Raw genomic sequence first — 19,395 nt, forward strand, 5'->3', positions numbered from 1 at the left:
CGGCGGTTTTGCATACCAATTAAATACTGTTTCTTAAATCGATTTTCGATTTCTTGTTTAACACTTCCCATAATCAACCCTCCCCCGGAAAGATTGGCGCGGCCGCTTTTAAAGCATCCGCACAAACGTTGCTTCCTTTTAGTTTGTCTATTGCAGCGCAAAATCATTCAAATTATGTTGCTTGTCGTTCCGACATTGAATTTGTATGAAAAAAAAATTTGTCGTTCCGAGCATTGATGGTGCAAAGTTTCTTGCAATTTGATTCGTTTATTTATCTGTTCAAAATCATGATTATTCATTGTGTATAAAAAAATGCGCGCAGCTCCGTTTCGTCACTTTGTTGTTTCGACCATTTGAAAAATGGCAAGGAACTTAGAATTTGGGTGTGATTTAGTTTTTTCTTCTTGTTTTTTATTTTCAACCTATATTTAGGGACCACAAAAGTCATCGGAATGGGTCGAGTGATGTATCATATTTAAGACCTTTCATTCGTGATTTGAACGGAGCAAAAAATTTTTCAAGAAAACTCCTAGTGTTGAGAGTAGCCGGCTTACATTTTTTCAGTTTTAGACTATTTTTGAGCAAGTAAAGCGATCGATTAACATTCGGTATATGAAAAGATTTTTCTCTAGAATTTTTTTTTCTGTTATGATTTCTTTGAAGTCTAATGTTTTCAATTATGCCTAATTCGCTAACTTTCTACGCGTTTTTATAGTTATCTCGACAGACCACGCACAAAAAACGCTACTAATATGAACAAAAAAATTATTTAAAAAAAAAACAGTGTTTTTGGTAGTTTTTTTTTGTGGTATGCATTTGGTCGGAACATTCTGTGCTACTTGTACAGCAATCACCTACCCTTGTTTAAACTAATTGTTGATAATTATTGCTATAAACTTTCGGCGAATTTTTTTTTCGGAATTTGATTCGAAATGTGCACTTAGTAAATAAATATGATTGAGAAATCGAACTTGAGAAAACATATAAAAAGTAAGTTTAATAAAACTTGATTTTTAAATGTTTTTTTTTGTCCACTTTTGATTGCTGATTAAGGAACTTAAGTAAAATCAATTGTAAATAACATTTGGATGCCTAAATTTGCATAGTCTAGTTTTTGGCCATGGTTATAAGAACCTAAATGCTTTTGACAGCCAAATTATATACGAATCAACTAATTGAATCCGAATAATTTATTGAAACAGGAAACTTTTATTGACCTAAAAATTAAGAAGTTTCTAAAAACTAAATTAGATTAACTTATTCTCAAGCAACTTCTGAAGATAAATCAAAAGAAGTTAATCCCTAGCAAATGTTCACAATCAAGTTAAGGCGAACACCTGCTCACAGAGCCTAATTTATCGGTTTGGACCAACGGTTTCAACGCTTATGTCAGAATTAAGTTCGGACATTTGATCAAGTCAGGGACTCTTTTGACTCTTTCCGGTCACAAGCGATAGGGGAGCTTTCAAATTCAATAATAAGAAATCTCGTGTCACAATCATTAGTATATTCTCAGCTTGAGATCCTAGAAATGTTACAATACGTTTCATAGCAAAAGCTTCAAGAGCACTTTGGTTATATTCAGACACATGAAAGCACAGAAGTTACAGAGTTGCTATGGTCTTAAACATATAGAACCATAGTAGTTTCTGTTCGAATTATATAATAATTGGTGAGTACACATTTCAAGTAATGTTTTAACAAGATTTGGTTTCGACTTTACGTTAAATAACTTTCGAAGTTAACTTTGTGAATTACGTTAAATATCGTCTTGCTGCTTTATTAAATCACATATACGTAAGTTTAAATCTTTTGAATGGATTTTTTTCCGAGTCACTGATTTTAAACTATTTTTGGTAAGACTTATATTTATAGATTGTTTCGTTTAGTTTTCATCATTTGAATGTGTTTTAATGAATAGTTTTCGGCTATAAAAACTATTATTGTTAACATTTAACGATGAAATGACTTCGACAGACATGGGACCACCGTCTTACTCAGCCATTAGAAACAGTCAGAATAGTAAACACACTTTACTTCGAATCTTTAATTTAGAAAAAGTAAACCGTTTCGAAATTACTAATATCTTTTTGAAAACGATTTGGCGAATAATAAGCGGATAGTAGTATACCTACTAACTTCTCAAGGAATTATAGGATTATCAACTGGGCGTGATTTGATTTGACTGAAAAGATTTCATCGGATGACTGAAAAACTTCAAATCTTCCCCTAAACCACCTGAAAAATTATATTTAGAATCTTTGTAACAACCCGCTCAACCTTCTCCAACAATTTTTGGTTAAGGTTTGTGAACGTTTATCAGAGGTCAGTTTTTCTTACATTTTTTGCTTTTCATTTATTTATATCTATATATATTTTAATACATTTTTTTTCACATTGTTTTTAAAAAGCTTCTTAAGGTAAGGAAAAACTCAGAATCTCAATCAATTGCTATAGCTTTCAAATATGTATATTTGGATCTACTTAACAATCTCCACCCCTTTCATGAAAGGGGGGGGGTTGTTAAGTAGGTCAAAATGGTCGATTTTTCAACCAATCAGAATGCAGCAAAATTATAATTCTCAATAGAAAGCTCAGTGCTAATTTACTGTATTTATTTATAGGGGTGGAGATTCTTAAGTAGGTACCATAGGGGGGGGGGGGAGAGATTGTTAAGTAGATCCGTATATTTTAATACGTTTTTTTAACATTTTTAATTAGAAAGAGCCATGACCTATTTCAGAAAACTTTTGCGTGCAAAAGCTAATTGTTCAGACAGAAGATATGACTCAAGGTCACCCAAAACTCAAATTTGCATGCAAAAGTTGCTCAATAATGGCAGATTGCTCTTTTTAATTATTTTTGTCTGCTCCAAGTTTTCGCTACTAGTAAATTATTTTGCTGCAGACAGACAGATGAGTGACAATCGCAGGTACGGGGGAGGGGCTAATGGGGGAGTGCCCCCTCCTTATGACGTCGCCCACAGGATCTACAGCAATCCAGCGGCGGGGGGAAACGACACCGTCTACTACAACGACCAGTCTGGTAAGTCCAGATGGATTCGATTTTCTGTTCAAATTTGTTCAAATTTTTTTTGCAAAAATTTAAGCATAATTAATTTGCTAAATTTATTCAATTTCGAGTATTCGATGACGAATCAAGTGTCATAGTTAGAATCCTATGTTTAAGTTAGAATTCACTGTTATGAGAAGAATAATAGCCGGCTGCTGTGCAAGTAGTACAGAATGTTCCGATCATACTCATAAAAGCCTAAAAAAATTTTTAAATGATATATATTTTTTTCAAATTAGTGTTGGTTTTGAGTCGTGCTGATAAAAACAAATTTTAGGCATATTTGGCAGTCACGGTAAAAAAGTAAATTGGGCAACGGGTTTAGTCGAAAAATACAAGAAAAAATTTTTAAAAAAATTATCATTTTTTTGTAAATTTTTTTGCAGAAATGTTTTGAAATTTTGAAGATTTTTATTACCAAGATTGAGTTAAATTAAAGTTTCATGGCTTAACTTTCTGTAGTAAGCATGCTCGCTTGCTTTTTCAGCTCGATATTGAAATAAAAGTCAAAAGTTTTAAACAAGTTTTTCTCGATACTGAAAGGGATTTACTACGATAAATCACTCGACCCATTCCGATGATTATTTGTGGTACCTTCTTGCTGAAAAAAAAACAAAAGCACGAATACAAAATTTTTCCCAATTTTCAATGTTCTAATAAATTAGAATTCACTGATAAGGGATCAAAGATCAAACGGACGTAAATAAAATAACTAAATCGATTTTTTTTGGAGATATGTAGCTAGCGCCGAAATAAAATTTTTTTCTTTTTCAATTTTTAGTTTTTTGTGCGTGCGACGAGGAAAAGGAAAACTTAGAATTTGAGTGATTCAATCCTAAAATTTTTCAAAACAGTTGTCTTCAAAAATGAAGATTAACAATACAAAAAATGAAATTATATTTTTGCAGATTTTTTGAGTTATAGAAACAATTTTTTTGACAAGGACGCGCTAGATGAAGCTTCTAAAATGCGTGGAGTGAAAACTAAGTTTTTTTGCACAGTTTAATTGTCAAATTTGTGTTTATTAAACGTAATCGCATGCTTTACTCCTCGAAATTAGACTAAAAGAAAAAATTTCAAACCAGTTTTTCCCGACATAGAGTTATCATATCATAATGATGTTTGTTGTTCGGATCAGGACTTAATTGACTGCAATATGATGTATCACTCAACCCATTGTGATGATAGTTTGTGGTGATACGCCAAAGATAAAGTTTTTTTTCCCAATTTCAGTTGTCCGGCAAAATATTAATTCCCGAACAACACCTTGAATAAACGAAAGTTTGGCGAATGCAAGCAAGTTGGCTTTTGACACTAGGTGAATTTCCTGTCAAGATAACACCACTTAAAAAAGATAATATTTTGTACTATTAATTGGAACAACGCTGTTGTAATTGAGTTCGTTTTGTTTAAAGAGTTAGGGTCTTTTTTCAAAAAGTTTTTTTTTCAGAATTTTCCACACTGAATGATTTTTAGAAGTTCTGATCTAAGCTTTTTTAAACGTTGCGCTCGATAGCCCTTTAAACACTTAGCCGTATGCTAAATTGATGTCATTCATTTAATGTATCAGATATTTCAAAAATCAAATAAGAAATTGATGGTACCAGAAAGCTGTTCGTATCAAGGCGAAGACCCAAGTGCTTCGGTTGCCGTTTACCGTGCCTAAAATAGCTTCTGGAAAAAAATACTTTTGTGTTTGTTCACCCAATATTTTGATAGGTGAGATTATTTAATTCAACTGAAATTTATTTCTGAGCTGGGTTACTCTACCATCAACGCTATGCCTCAAAAGAAAACTGAAAAGTTCGCGCTCATTAATTATAGCAAAATGTAGGGATTGTCAATTTCCAATGCCCCTTACTCTAAAAGTGGCACGTTATCTTTCAGGCCATTCATATATTTCAGAATAAATGAAACGATTTTATCCAAAAATGTCAAAAAAAAGTCGATGAAATTTTTCTGGGGACAACACACAGTGAATGAATGTTGATAATTCGAGATAAGTTGATTTAGATTTCTAGAGTCTCTGAACTGGAAGGTTTTTGTCTGTGGAACTCAAAAGATTTGTGGAACACAGTGGCATTCGTGAAAAATGTTTTTGATGGGCGGCTGCCAGATGTCTTTTGGTTATTTTTGATCTTTATTTTATGCAAATAAACAAAAGCTGACACAGCAGCCCAGATAGTTTTATCCGCATTTTTTTGCAATCAATCTAAAAAATAAAATTTAAGGCAAGAGGGGTTTGCTCAATCATATTTGAATCATGTTATTTTGAATTTTTCTGATGCAGTTACTAAACAATATAAAGACAGGACTAACATACACATTTTGTTGTCAATGTAATGTGTTCACGAACCGTTTCTTTTTTATTTTTGATATCCAATGTGACATATTCGTTTGTGTTTTTTGTTGTACTTGGTATTGCATTAAAAACACCCGAATACAGAATTATTTCACGCTGCATCACCGGAACAACAAAACCCCTTTGTTTTTTTTTGTTTTTTGCTATTACTATCTTCAAAATGTCTCTCGTATTTTCTTGAGCAAGAGTGCATTTAGTTTTGTTTTCAGAACACAAAATTTCGAAATTATTGATCAAAAAATTTCAATGAAGTAACCTCAATTTTTTATGGTCTAGTCTACAAAACTTTTGATCAATTCTACTCAATGCTTTAGAAAAATATATCTACAACTCGTTTGTTTTACGAATTTTTTCACTAGCTTTTAAACGATACGGCTGTCGTTTTTTGACATGTAAGTACTTGAAGTTTTTTGGCATGTAAAGTAGTGAACAGCCTCAGGATTAGCACGAGGAATGTTTTGCTTCAATGGAGAAATTGGCATAGTTTAAATTATAAATCTATTTTAAAATCAAACGTCTGTACCATGTGATTCAGTTTTGGTTTTAGGAACTGAATTTAATGTCCGCCAGTGCTAATATCCTGTTGATACAATTCATGTAAGGTCACCCCTGCTTTATATAAGAATTAGTGAAATTCGAATTCATTGGCCATAACAACTTAAGAAATGGTTTTGTGAACTATTTATTATCGCAATTGCAGACAACGCTTTTAACAGTCCATGGCACATGTATGCAAAAGTTACTTTATTGTACTAACCTAAAACCCTCATAACTTATTTGCCCTAGAATAGTGGGCAATGAATATACCAGCGAATGCAAGCAAGTTGGCTTTTGACACTAGGTGAGTTTCCTGTCAAGATAACACCACTTAAAAAAGATAATATTTTGTACTATTAATTGGAACAACGCTGTTGTAATTGAGTTCGTTTTGTTTAAAGAGTTAGGGTCTTTTTTCAAAAAGTTTTTTTTTCATAGAATTTTCCACACTGAATGATTTTTAGAAGTTCTGATCTAAGCTTTTTTAAACGTTGCGCTCGATAGCCCTTTAAACACTTAGCCGTATGCTAAATTGATGTCATTCATTTAATGTATCAGATATTTCAAAAATCAAACAAGAAATTGATGGTACCAGAAAGCTGTTCATATCAAGGCGAAGACCCAAGTGCTTCGGTTGCCGTTTACCGTGCCTAAAATAGCTTCTGGAAAAAAATACTTTTGTGTTTGTTCACCCAATATTTTGATAGATGAGATTATCTAATTTCAATTGGAAATTATTTCCGAGCTGGGTTACTCTACCATTAACGCTATGCCTCAAAAGAAAACTGAAAAGTTCGCGCTCATTAATAATTAGCAAAATGTAGGGATTGTCAATTCCCAATGCCCATTACTCTAAAAGTGGCGCGTTATATTTCAGGCCATTCATATATTTCAGAATAAATGAAACGATTTGATCCAAAGTTGTCGAAAATAAAGTCGATGAAACTTTTCTGGGGAAAACACACAATGAATGAATGTTGATAATTCGAGATAAGTTGATTTAGATTTCTAGAGTCTCTGAACTGGAAGGTTTTTGTCTGTGGAACTCAAAAGATTTGTGGAACACAGTGGCATTCGTGAAAAATGTTTGTGATGGGCGGCTGCCAGATGTCTTTTGGTTATTTTTGATCTTTATTTTATGCAAATAAACAAAAGCTGACCAAGCAGCCCAGATAGTTTTATCCGCATTTTTTTGCAATCAATCTAAAAAATAAAATATAAGGCAAGAGGGGTTTGCTCAATCAAATTTGAATCATGTTATTTTAAATTTTTTTGATGCAGTTACTAAACAATATAAAGACAGGACTAACATACACATTTTGTTGTCAATGTAATGTGTTCAGGAACCGTTTCTTTTTTATTTTTGATATTCAGTGTGACAAATTCGTTTGTGTTTTTTGTTGTACTTGCTTTTGCATTAAAAACACCCGAATACAGAATTATTTCACGCTGCATCACCGGAACAACAAAACCCCGTTGTTTTTTTTTCATTTTTGCTATTACTATCTTCAAAATGTCTCTCGTATTTTCTTGAGCAAGAGTGCATTTAGTTTTGTTTTCAGAACACAAAATTTCGAAATTATTGATCAAAAAATGTCAATGAAGTAACCTCATTTTTTTATGGTCTAGTCTACAAAACTTTTGATCAATTCTACTCAATGCTTCAGAAAAATATATCTACAACTCGTTTGTTTTACGAATTTTTTCACTAGCTTTTAAGCGATACGGCTGTCGTTTTTTGACAAGAAAGTACTTGAAGTTTTTTGGCATGTAAAGTAGTGAACAGCCTCAGGATTAGCACTAGGAATGTTTTGCTTCAATGGAGAAATTGGCATAGTTTAAATTATAAATCTATTTTAAAATCAAACGTCTGTACCATATGATTCAGTTTTGGTTTTAGGAACTGAATTTAATGTCCGCCAGTGCTAATATCCTGTTGATACAATTCATGTAAGGTCACCCCTGCTTTATATAAGAATTAGTGAAATTCGAATTCATTGGCCATAACAACTTAAGAAATGGTTTTGTAAACTATTTATTATCGCAATTGCAGACAACGCTTTTAACAGTCCATGGCACATGTATGCAAAAGTTACTTTATTGTACTAACCTAAAACCCTCATAACTTATTTGCCCTAGAATAGTGGGCAATGAAAATATCAGAACTGCTCGCAATGTTGAACTTGGAGAGATAAATTCTTCAAGACAGTTTATCATTCATTGAACTCGAAGGATTCGTTTAGATTTCAGATTAGGGATTCGGTTCAAAGTTTAGAAATTGTGATTATTCAATGGATCGAAGGCACTATACTTTTCGGATGGCCGACACAGGTAAAATTCTGAGTTTAGTTACTTCAAAGTCAACTTGGATTGACCCGTCAATACATTTTTCTAGAGAAAACGAGTCTTAAACATTGCCCCAATAACATTGAATTAGAGTCGAATTAGAAAATAGGAATTGGAAAAGCTTTTTAAAAGCCAATAGTTTACCAGTAGCTAGGTGGATCAATAATGATTTAAACTAAACATAAAAGTTGTCTTTATCGATTGAGCTAAAATTAGTACGGGTTTTTTCGGTTATACACATTTTTGAAGTTAGTGAAGACAACGGCAGAAATAAAAAAAGTGCCAATTTGAGGCTAACAGAGTAAACTATTTCGTCTTGACTAGTCCTATATTAATATCTGGCCTTTCCTTCTAATGTTGGTCCAATTTTATGTACAAAATTTTCTTTTGACTTTCTCATCATTTAGGTGGATTTAACCGAAAAACACATTAGTATGTTAGTTCCGCACTGATGGTAATTTATTGTTTAATTTTTTGTAAAAAAATAGGAGACGTTGCGTTTTTTGAAATGCAAGCAGAAATTTTCCTTCCTAGAAAATAAAACGAACTCTTAAATGATCATTTTTAAGTGCTTTTTTACTTTCTCAGCAGCCTGTAATTTTTCTTTTGGTTTTGTTCCGACTTTCGATACGAAAGTAACGGAATATTTGTGCTCGGGGTGGGTTTTTTTTTCTTCAGACAAATTTCGACTTTTTAACTAGCCATTTTTGACGGAATTTTTTTAATACCATTCAAAAGGTATTGTTGTCCTGAGCTTAAATTTGAAAAGATATTTCACCTGTGATAATTTTTCGTAAAGTTATGAGGGTTTAAAGATTGCCATTTTGCCTATTTTGACCAATTTGGGACAATTAACGCGCGATATAATTCGAGCTAATAACGCGTAAGCGGAGATTTAATCCGTCTTATAAATCGTTCCAAATTGGTTGAAAGAATCTTATTTGCCATAATTGGTTTGTTTCAAGGAACGAAATCTATCCTTTTGTACTTTATATGGCGTGTGGGGGATGATTTTCATAAAAAGTTTCAAATTAAAAAAAATTTCCTTTATTTTATTTCATTGAATTTTTTCATGTTATTACTGCTCCATAAACCTTAAAAGGCAGTCTGAACATTCAGTGCTTCGCCCTGATACGAGCAGTCTTGTTATAATTGTTAATCGTTCCCTACTTAAAGAAGCAATCTTGATTAGTGTTCAAAATATGAAAAATACTCAGTAATATTTAAATCAAAAATAACCCGTAGAAGATGTGTCTGAAAGTACTTTGCGTGGTATTATTCAGGCTAGTAGCATAAAATCCACCAACACGACTTTTAGATCAAAATTTTCCTAAAAGTGTCTAAAACGCATTTTTAACCTGTTTTTCAAAATATCGCCTGCGGCGCAGAACATTTGGTCAAAATTGGGTCTTCATTTAGGTATTTGTGAGAGCTCGGAAAATCAATTTGGTCGACCGAAAGAAAAGGTCGATAAAAGTTTGAAAGATTTTCGATAGTCAGCCTTCCCTCGAGAAAATCCTAGATCCGCCCTTGATAAAATCAATGCCGTATTTTTGGTCTAAAAAACAGTTGACAAAATTTAAAACAAAACTTCGTCGAGACCAAAAAATGCAGCTTTTTTCTCCGAATTATCCATGTATTACATACCTTACGAATCCAGGCTGGTATGATTGATTCATAATTATGCAAGAACGGACATATGCCATATGACATATTTTTCGCGTTATTAGACAGAAAAATATTACTAAACATAGTTACAAATTAGTTGGAATGTTTTTTTTAAATAGTTCAACAAAATAAGTGCCTTTGATTTTAGTAGTTCAAAGATTTTAGTTTTAGCAACAAAGTTTCAATCATAAAAGACTTGAATTTCTTAGGAAAATTTAAGGTCATGTATTTCTATTCAAAGACCTAAGAAAAATCTGTCGTTTTTGGGTTTTCTTCAGTTCGTTTTTTTTTCAACTATCTGTTGGCTAAGTTTTAATTTTAACTGTAACTGCTATTGTTCTGACTTTTGATACGAAAGTAACGGAATATATGTGCTCGGGGTATGTTTTTTTCTTCAGACAAATTTCGACTTCTTAACTAGCCATTTTTGACGGAATTTTATTATATCATTCGAAAGGTAGTGTTGTCATGAGCTCAACTTTGAAAAGATATTTCACCTGTGATCATTTTTCGTAAAATTATGGGGGTTTAAAGATTGCCATTTTGGCCAAATTGAGACAATTAACGCGCGATATATTTCGCGCTATTAACGCGTAAGCTGAGATTTAATAGGGCGTAGAAATCGTTCCAAATTGGTTGGAAGAAGCTTATTTGCCATAATTAATTTGTTACAAGGAGCGAAATTCATCTTCTTGTATTTTATATGGCGCGTGGGGGGATGATTTTTATTTAAAAAAATTTCAAATTTTAGAGGAAAAAAAATGTTTCATTTTGTTTCATTACGATTAATTTTTGAATTTTATTACTGCTCTATAAACCTGAAAGGGAAGTCTGAATATTCAGAGCTTCGCCCTGATACGAGCAGTCCTGTTTAACTATAGCATCAAGCATTTCTTCTTAGTAATTTGTTCCCTTTTTCTGCTGCAATTTTTTGGTGTGAATTGTGCAACCATCAGTACGGGGCCAAACTGTGCCTGGGATAGGATAACAATTTAGTGTTTGTAGGCGTCTCTGGAATCTAGAGACAAGTCTTTAAACATGTTAAAGTTTTGTCGGAACGATCAAAGAAAACGAAAGAGCAGAGGATGAGCAAATATAGCGCCTTTGTTGCGGAATCCGCTCACTATTCACAAAATACATAGTCTGGCCTCGTAGTGATGTTTTTGGTGGAAACGCGATGGACCGAATGCGCGAAACTAAAAATCAGCCAATCAGATTTCAGTAATCTAAAATTTGGAAAGAAAGTAAACTTTCCAGGGACTGGAGTATTGATATTGGCCGAATATAAAAACGGCAGAAATATGCAAAGTTTTCAAATTGTCATTGACCGCCGCAAAATTGGGACCAATTTTGTATTTCAAGGGTTTCGTAATGAAAGAAGCAAAATATTGCTTCATTTAATTCATTTTAAGTGAATGGCAATTGCTTCTTTTTTTATAATTGATTTTCGGCTAATTTTATCTTCGGTCCCTGTCCCACAAGTTTTTTCGCCCATTCGGTCCTTCGCGCATGAGAATAGCCCCGATATTTTTGTTCAGAAGAAGGTGGCTGCTGCAGCTGTTTGGGTAGAGTTCCCTGGCTGACTCTTCTGGGGGTGATTCTGGTCGCAGTCGGGTCCTCCTTCCTTATGCTCGGTTACAAGACATTCGCACCCGGAGTATACGACACATACGAGGCAGTTAACTTCAAACCAGTCATGGAAAAGGAATGGTCGTAAGTTATATAATTGTTTTCAAAGCAGTACTTAAATCAGTTACACTTTGAAAAATCCTAGTTGCCCATTGCCTGCGATGCTGAATATTTGGCTAAACATGATCTATTAAAGTTTAAACTGGCCCAAAAATGCTACAATATTTTCAATTCCGCAATTCAAAATCCTGTACATGCCACTATGGTAATTGATTTATATAATTTAGAAATAAAAATTGCTAAGATGTATTTTACTAAATTACCAATTGGTCATCACAACGTTAGAACGATAAAGAACTCGTGAAATGGATTCAAAGTCGCATCTAATTTTCTTCAATGAAGATATCAGTTTCAGACTCCTTAAGTTTCATCATTAAGCACCATGGAAAGATTCAAAATGACTGGAAATAGGACTTGAGTTGCTGTGGTTCTTCTACTCATCAAAAAATATTTGATGATAACTTTTACCGAGCGTGATGTTCTAATTCGGTTGGGTTTGATTTTAGAAAAAAGACAGCAGACTTCATTGAAAAGGAGGCGGAGCAAGGAAAAGAGTGAGTGCAGATAATATCGTCATCAGAAATAAAGAAGCGCTTTAAATATAGTCAATTTTTGCTAGAACTACATTAAAATCAAGGAATTTAGATGTACCTCTTGTAATACAACTTATGATACTTTAGAACATAGTTTATAAATATGCAAGACGAACATATGGCATCATGAAATAACAGCAGCAGTTTTTTCAGCCCAGATTTCAAAATTTAATACCTGTATTTTTTTTTTATTTTACTTTAAAATTGCAAATTTCTTTTTTTTCTAAAAATTTTTCTACGATGATTCATTTTAAAAAAATTTCAATTAACATTTTCTTGTAGCTCCTACTACAGTCCGGAGAACCCCCAGTACATAATACTGGACTCGTGTCTGGCAGGCGCTGGCTCTCTGTTTCTGCTGGTGGTGGCTCTCATGAGCAGTGGACTCACGAGGAAGCACTGTTGTGAGGCGAGGTCATGTTGCCAGGGATACTGTCTCTTTGTACACTTCACGGTTAGTTTTTAGAGATGCTCAAACAAATCTACAGAGCTACTGCGCCTTTTGTCTATCCCCTCCATTTTGTTGATTTAATAATTTAAATAAATTGATGCTTGTATTATCAACTATATGGAGAAATAAATTCTTCTTCTTGCTTAGGTTTTAGAAACTTAATTGGTGGGGGCTGTTGGAAAAAAAGATTGATCAAGTATTTTAAGATGCAAATGAGAGTACGCGAATTGCACATTAAACTAACCAAAACTGATTGATTTTATACCTTATTTTAACGATTTTAGAGTTCACCAAAATTTTTGCGCATTTGGACCTTCGCTTAAGAAAGATTCCCCCAAGATAGGTTAAGGAAAGATTTTTTCATACCCCTAATTTATCACAAAATGAATTAAAAACGTTATGCTTGTAAAAATTCACTGGTGGCGAAAAAAGGTGGCGTTTGTTTATTTCCACAAACAAATACTTAAAACATTGTACTCCTCAAAATCGCTCCAAAAATAGGCGAATTTGCGGAATCCGCAAAATGTAAGTGAAATACGCAAACTGTAAGTGGAATCCGCAAATTGTAAGTGGAATCCGCATTTTATTTGCGGATTCCACTTAAATTTGCGGATTCTACTTACATTTTGCGGATTCCACTTACATTTTAAGGAATCCACTTACAGTTGCGGAATCGAGAACAACTAGCTATATTTGATTGTTGCGGAATCCGCAAAAAAATCAAATGTGCCGACAATATTTACGTTACAGGTTTTGTACGCGGAATCCACGAAATTTTTGTAAGTGGAATCCACTTACATTTTGGAACATGTTTAAAGATTTGTCTCAGGAACCCAGGAACATACAGACTCAAAATTGTGCGCCTATCCAGTGCACAGTTTGGCCTCGTTATGATGATATTTGTTTTTCGGAAAATCTTACCCGTTCGAAATCTAAGTCTATGCCCAAAGCATCAATACTTTTTAGACCTTATAACTTGACAGGACAAAAACTGGGGGTCAAACATTCGTTCTTTTATAGAAAATTGGAACAATAAATTAAACAAGACTGCTCGTATCGAGCTGAATCACTGAATGATCAGAATGTCCCTAATGTCTACGAACTATTTTTTAAAAAGTTTGTTAAATTTGAGTATGATTTTTCTGTAATTAAAAATACCTTCATAAGCGCATTGATAGAAAACTGACGCTTTGTTATAAAATATTTCCGTCCAGGCGTTTTTTAGACTTTGAAATGATAGAAATTTTTGTCGATGTTATCCCAAATTATCATATTTTAAACCTTCATAAGTTTGCGGTAAAATATAGGGGTATATATTTTTTTATTTGAGCTCAGGCATCAATATTTTTTGATAGTATAAAAATTGAGCTTAAACCTTGAAGTTTGTCTGGAGAAGAACGTAACTTTCAGGAGGTACCACTATCGCAGCCGTAATTGGTCAGACTGTGGTAGACTTAAGCTAGAGGTCAAGTGAGTGTTCGTCCGCGCGCTCTATCATTGCCATATCAGAGGATCGAACAAACAATCTGACCATCTCTAATTGAGCGCATTACCACTATAGCGTGGAAAGCGTATTAAAAAATGTAGTCAAGGATGTAATTTTGCAATGCTGAAGACCTGCATAAGTGCTGAGCAGCTTTGATGACGCAAGCGAGCTCAGTGTTATAATGCGAATCAAGTTTTTTCTCTTTTCCACCCCCATATTTCAAATTTGAAATTCAATTTTGAAAAATCTAAGTTGTAATTGTGAAATTAAATTTGGCATGGTGATAAAACTTTATTTTGAACAGATTTGCTCCTCATGATTTTTGGGGTGAGTGGAGTAGAAAATATCCAAACATTTTTGCAACTCAACTCGCAAATAATAGTACTCATCTGATGGCACTTTGGTATATTTCCCAGCGTTGGCAATTTAATAGTATCTGCAGCTGCTACGTTGGTGGCTAGTGATAGGATAGTGTTAGAGTAACTCGACGCGTTCATGGCCAAGATGCTAGGACCTAAGACTCCAAGTTTCCAGGTTGGAGGTTCGATTCTGGCTCAGGGAATGTTTTTTTTTCAATTTCTTAAGGCTAATTTTTACTTTTTTGTTGTTATCTTATTTTTTTCCGCCTTGTTAGAGCTACTTTTTGCCGTTTTCTTGCTTTTGTTTGCGAAGTGCAGCTTCGCTTCTGTGTTGAACTTTCTCTGGGTTTTCTGACTTACTGAGCTTGAAAGTTAATGTTTTTTGTTCTAGACGGGTCTGGTGGTGATGATTCTGATGTTGGCCTTCTTCTCTCTCTCCCTCCTCCTCATCCTCCCCCTTCTCTTTTCCCTCTTCCTGGACGACTCTTGCGCCCCCAACCAGACCACCCGGCCATGCTTCAACTCCATGACATTCGGTAAGCAGAACCTAACTTTCACTTTCATTTACTTGGTCTCTATTTGGCCGTGTTCGCCAACATTTTGACATTGGGTTTCACTTGGATTTTTCTATTGCTTCAGTGGACTTTAAGGACCCTCTTTTGCCTTCTTCAGCAACAAGAGAGAATTATTGAAAACAATTGAATGATTATATGAAAAAAACTACGACTATGACGCCAAGCTCGTTCTTAAAACTAGGCACAAAATTTTGCCACCACGACTTTTTAAGATACAACACAGATGCTTGTAGTGATTAAGATGCACTTTTTCAAGGAAAACAATAACAAATTATGACTTCAAATTGTCTGAATCCAATTTGGAAACGGTGTCATTTGCCAAATTTTCCCTAATTTGAACCTCTTGAAAAGAAATTTATAGGTGATTTTTATCAGTCCGGAACATTATCTTTACGGGAGTTGAGAAAACTTTGGCAAAATAGTTACTTTAAAAGTCGATTCTTGTCCTAAAAAAAAACGCCCTGAGCAGAAATATTCCGTCAAAGTCGGAACAATAATTGAAATGAGGTTATTAAATATTTTCTTTTGTAATTGTTTTTTCAACTTTGTCGCAGACGCTGTTATCCTGTCGTCTCTAACGCTGGGATTTGAAGATAAAATCATAAGGGGAAGGTTAAAGTTATATATAATAGTTATAACAATTTAATGTTTTCATACCAGAGATTATTTTTAATAGACAATTGTCGATATACATAATGCTGATAAGTAAGGATATCAATTGGCCAGATAGGCCTATTCGAAATATCCCTTAAAGAAACAGTACACTTTCAAACCCCCTAGGTTCTAAAAAGTCTTAGCTAAGAAGTTTAATTGTTTGTGTCCAAACCCTACAACCCAACTTTCAGGAAAAAAGATCTATCAACTCCTGATTATTTGTAATTCGTAAAACGCGAAAACTATGGTAAAGTGTTTAAAATTCACTATTGCTAAGATTGGCGACAGTATCAGCAAGATCTTCAAAGAAAATGTTGATATGATTATTTTCAATCACCGAGTCCAAAATGAGTTTATTAAGGAAATCAGTTTTCAAATTTTGATGTGAAAACTTAACTTATTATTTGAAGAGCTCGCATAATTGCAATTCTTTCACTGAACATATCTTGAAAGTTTCTCTGAAAGATGTGACTGACTAGTTTTTTATACGTTTTCTTTTCAAAATAATCTTGGAATTTGGTTTCGCTACTTTTCAAGTTTTGGAGTGAAGTTGTATTAGATGTGCTCTCCATTACAACCCCATATTGCAGTATTGGCTGAATATGACTAAAATTTGTTTAAACGTATCATCAGCGTATAAATATATGATCACTGCGTTTGCAACTTTTCGTAAATCTGAGATCAATATTATGAACAGTAGTGCTCCGGAAATGATCCCTGTGGACCTCCACAGTGAATAGTTTTCAATTTCGACATTTTAGAGTCTATATTTAAATTACCACCAATATTTTTGTTCAAAATGATGGCATCTGATTTTTCTAAGCGCTAAAAAGTAGAAAAGAGAATGCAGGACACTGACTTGTTTCTGATTTGGTTTCTGAAAAGTAACAATTATTCGAGTTGATCATATACTCCTAATTTTCAAAAAAGAGTTTTAAACAGTTAGTTTTTTCTATCCCATTCTTCAGTGGGAAATTTATCTCCTGTAGCAGCAGAGATTTTTTAGACCAAATGCTTTTGTAGCTTTTTTATAAGGTTTTTACTAAAAATATCTCTTTGCTGGCGTTCGAAATTTTAAATAGGGCTAATTTCAGAGCCAGCTAATAAAAAGTATTGTTCAGGGGATGTGAAGTAATTGTTCTTCCGAAAAAAACAGCCTTCACTGCCTAGATATGAATGCTTTTATAGTCTTACTGATTTGGTTGTGCTGGCTACATAAACTCGTTGAAGATAAAAAAATGAATTCCCAATTTACATCAGCTTTTTTTTTCTGTTCAGGTCTCACTCTGTCTTCCGATACTACGTATAATGGAACCCAGATATGCTTCGGAGACGACGGATTCTGCCCACGGGTAAGTTAATACAAGCGGCGTATAAAATAGCCAAACTATCAGCCAGCCGAAAGTCATACTAAGAAATTTATAATAATTATGGTATCTCTCTAACTATTTCTCCTTATATCTCTTTAACTATGGTATCTCTTTAACTTTTTTGCAGAAAGAGATTCGTTACTAAGTAAAAAATTCACATATACTGAGCCATTGAATTATTCGGGTAGTTTTTTTTTACCCTCGTTAATAGAATACCCGAACAGAACTTAAGGCAATTTATCAATAAGCGGGAAAAAAAAACCAGTTTTTCAGCCGTGAATTTTCGCTTTTTGTGGAGATGAACTTATATCATGTTTATTTAAATGAGATGAGCTAAATTTTTTCGCTTACCACTCAAACAATATCACATCATGGGTATTGTCTCAAAGCCTCGAGCGATTTTTGAAGGACTCTTTTAAATTAAGTTTGTTTGCTTTTAAAAAACAAAGACACGCCTTGTTTTTATAATTAGTGACGGAAAAAGGTGAAGGCATGATCATCTTGGTTGTTGTTTTTCATTAATTTTAATGGGTCTCTTCAACTAATCCCCCTCCCCCTATGGTAAGTAGTAGTAGCAAATTACCATCCAAAAAAAATTAATTTTACAGTTAAATATTTTGTACCAAGTAAAGAACCTAGTTGTACCTAATTACCTAGTAAGCAATCTCCCCTCCTTTTGCGAGAGATCCTCTAATTTTTTTTAAGAGTTAATGAACGTAGTTCAGACTGGTCTATAGGTCAAGATAGTTTTCTTGTGTTTTTTTTTCAGGAAAAGTTTTGCTAACATTTGTTCAATTTTACTTTTTCGCGGTTTGACTTTTGATCTCTTTTTAAGTTCACTTCATTTCCTTTGTTAAAAGGAAGGCAAACTCAACTATAGAACAGCTAAGTCATGAAAAACGTGAGCAATTTCTAGTTTCGAAAGTGGAATTTAATTGTCAGATTTTGCAGCCAAATAAAATATTTACTTAGATCCAGTTTTCGCAAATTGCCTTAACTTTATCAAAATACGTTAATCATAAATATGCTAATCAAAGAGGTTTTAGGCCAGATTTTTTTTCTTGGACAGTCGAAAGTTGAGATTTTTCAAAAACAACAACTCATTTTTTTCGGTGCACTTGCGTTCAGTTGGCTGTTCAGTTCACTGTCTGTTGGCTGTGTTATATTTCTTCTACTTTTCAGCTGGATAACTTGCAAAGAGGTTTCATCTATTGGTGTTCAGGTGGATTCGGGGCCGCCCTTGGAATGGTAGGAGAAATTTGTTTTTCGTAGCAAATATAAAATAAAACAATGTTTTTATTGGTCCAATAAAAAATGATTTCAACCCAATCATCCAATTTTACCAGACAATTTAATGTGCATTTTGAATTTCGACATCCAACTTGGTAAACTAAAATCACCCTAAAGATAAAGAAAGGAAAAATGGCTCAATTACATTTTCACTTTCGTCTAAACTCTCAGCTGCGACGGAAAAAAATCTCATTTCAAATCATACACAAAAATGAACTATTCGGGGAGGTCGGTTGGGTAATAGCACCATATCTTTAAGATTTAGACCCCGTAGTCATCTAACTAGGCATTGTATTTGTTGCAAAAATTGGTTAGGCATAAAATTTTATGCTCCGATTTCCATAAACAAAAAAAAACTTTTTTTCAGTTGAAATTGTATGCGAGGAGGTCTATTGCAATTTAAATACCTCAAAATAATTTACAAAACTACAAAAATATATTACAAAAAAATTACAAATGACAAAGATAATTGGTGTTTGTTTTCAGATCATTGTACTGATGTCACACGCGGCCAATTTCGCCCATTTCTGGGACATGAAAAAGAATGAAAGCGAAGAAAAATACGTCTTCTAGGCTCACTAAAACCTCTTTCTGCATTTTATATTAATTAATGTGATACCATGTATGGAGTAGGCTATTTTTCTCTCCCCCCCCCCTCACCTCATATGAGCATCAATATTAGTGTAAGGAGTGGCTTTACAAGGTTAAATATGAAGACCAAATACATTTTTGTGGCCTAATTAGTAGTCCGTATGTCAATTTGAGCAGTACTTTTACTTGTAAAAGTTTGCAGGGGGGAGGAAGAAGAGCCATGAATTTGATTAGATACACCCTATTTTTCTATAAGTTTGTTTCAGTTTTAGACTTGTTGTCAAACAAACTGCCCTCGAGACCAAATTATCTGCTATAACTCCCAAAACCTCCGACCCCGATTTATTTGTAG

The 19,395-nt window shown here is 33.7% G+C and overlaps 1 protein-coding gene across 9 annotated transcripts in view; it reads left to right on the forward strand.

The window, feature by feature from the left end:
- Positions 1-19,158, forward strand: part of LOC134844297 (uncharacterized) — a 29,465-nt gene extending 10,307 nt beyond the window's left edge. Inside the window, exons 1-9 of one of the 9 annotated variants that reach the window (XM_063860920.1) lie at positions 1,515-1,672; positions 2,908-3,045; positions 11,524-11,698; positions 12,181-12,228; positions 12,550-12,721; positions 14,955-15,099; positions 17,071-17,144; positions 18,345-18,410; positions 18,939-19,157. In XM_063860920.1, coding sequence (XP_063716990.1) covers positions 2,916-3,045; positions 11,524-11,698; positions 12,181-12,228; positions 12,550-12,721; positions 14,955-15,099; positions 17,071-17,144; positions 18,345-18,410; positions 18,939-19,025 — 897 coding nt within the window. In that variant the 5' untranslated portion in view covers positions 1,515-1,672; positions 2,908-2,915 and the 3' untranslated portion in view covers positions 19,026-19,157. The other 8 variants (XM_063860917.1, XM_063860918.1, XM_063860914.1 and 5 more) reach the window with 8 other exon arrangements.
- Positions 19,159-19,395: the final 237 nt, after the last annotated feature.

The sequence above is a fragment of the Symsagittifera roscoffensis genome, chromosome 4, assembly GCF_963678635.1.
Source record: "Symsagittifera roscoffensis chromosome 4, txSymRosc1.1, whole genome shotgun sequence".
Taxonomy (NCBI): Eukaryota; Metazoa; Xenacoelomorpha; order Acoela; family Convolutidae; genus Symsagittifera; species Symsagittifera roscoffensis.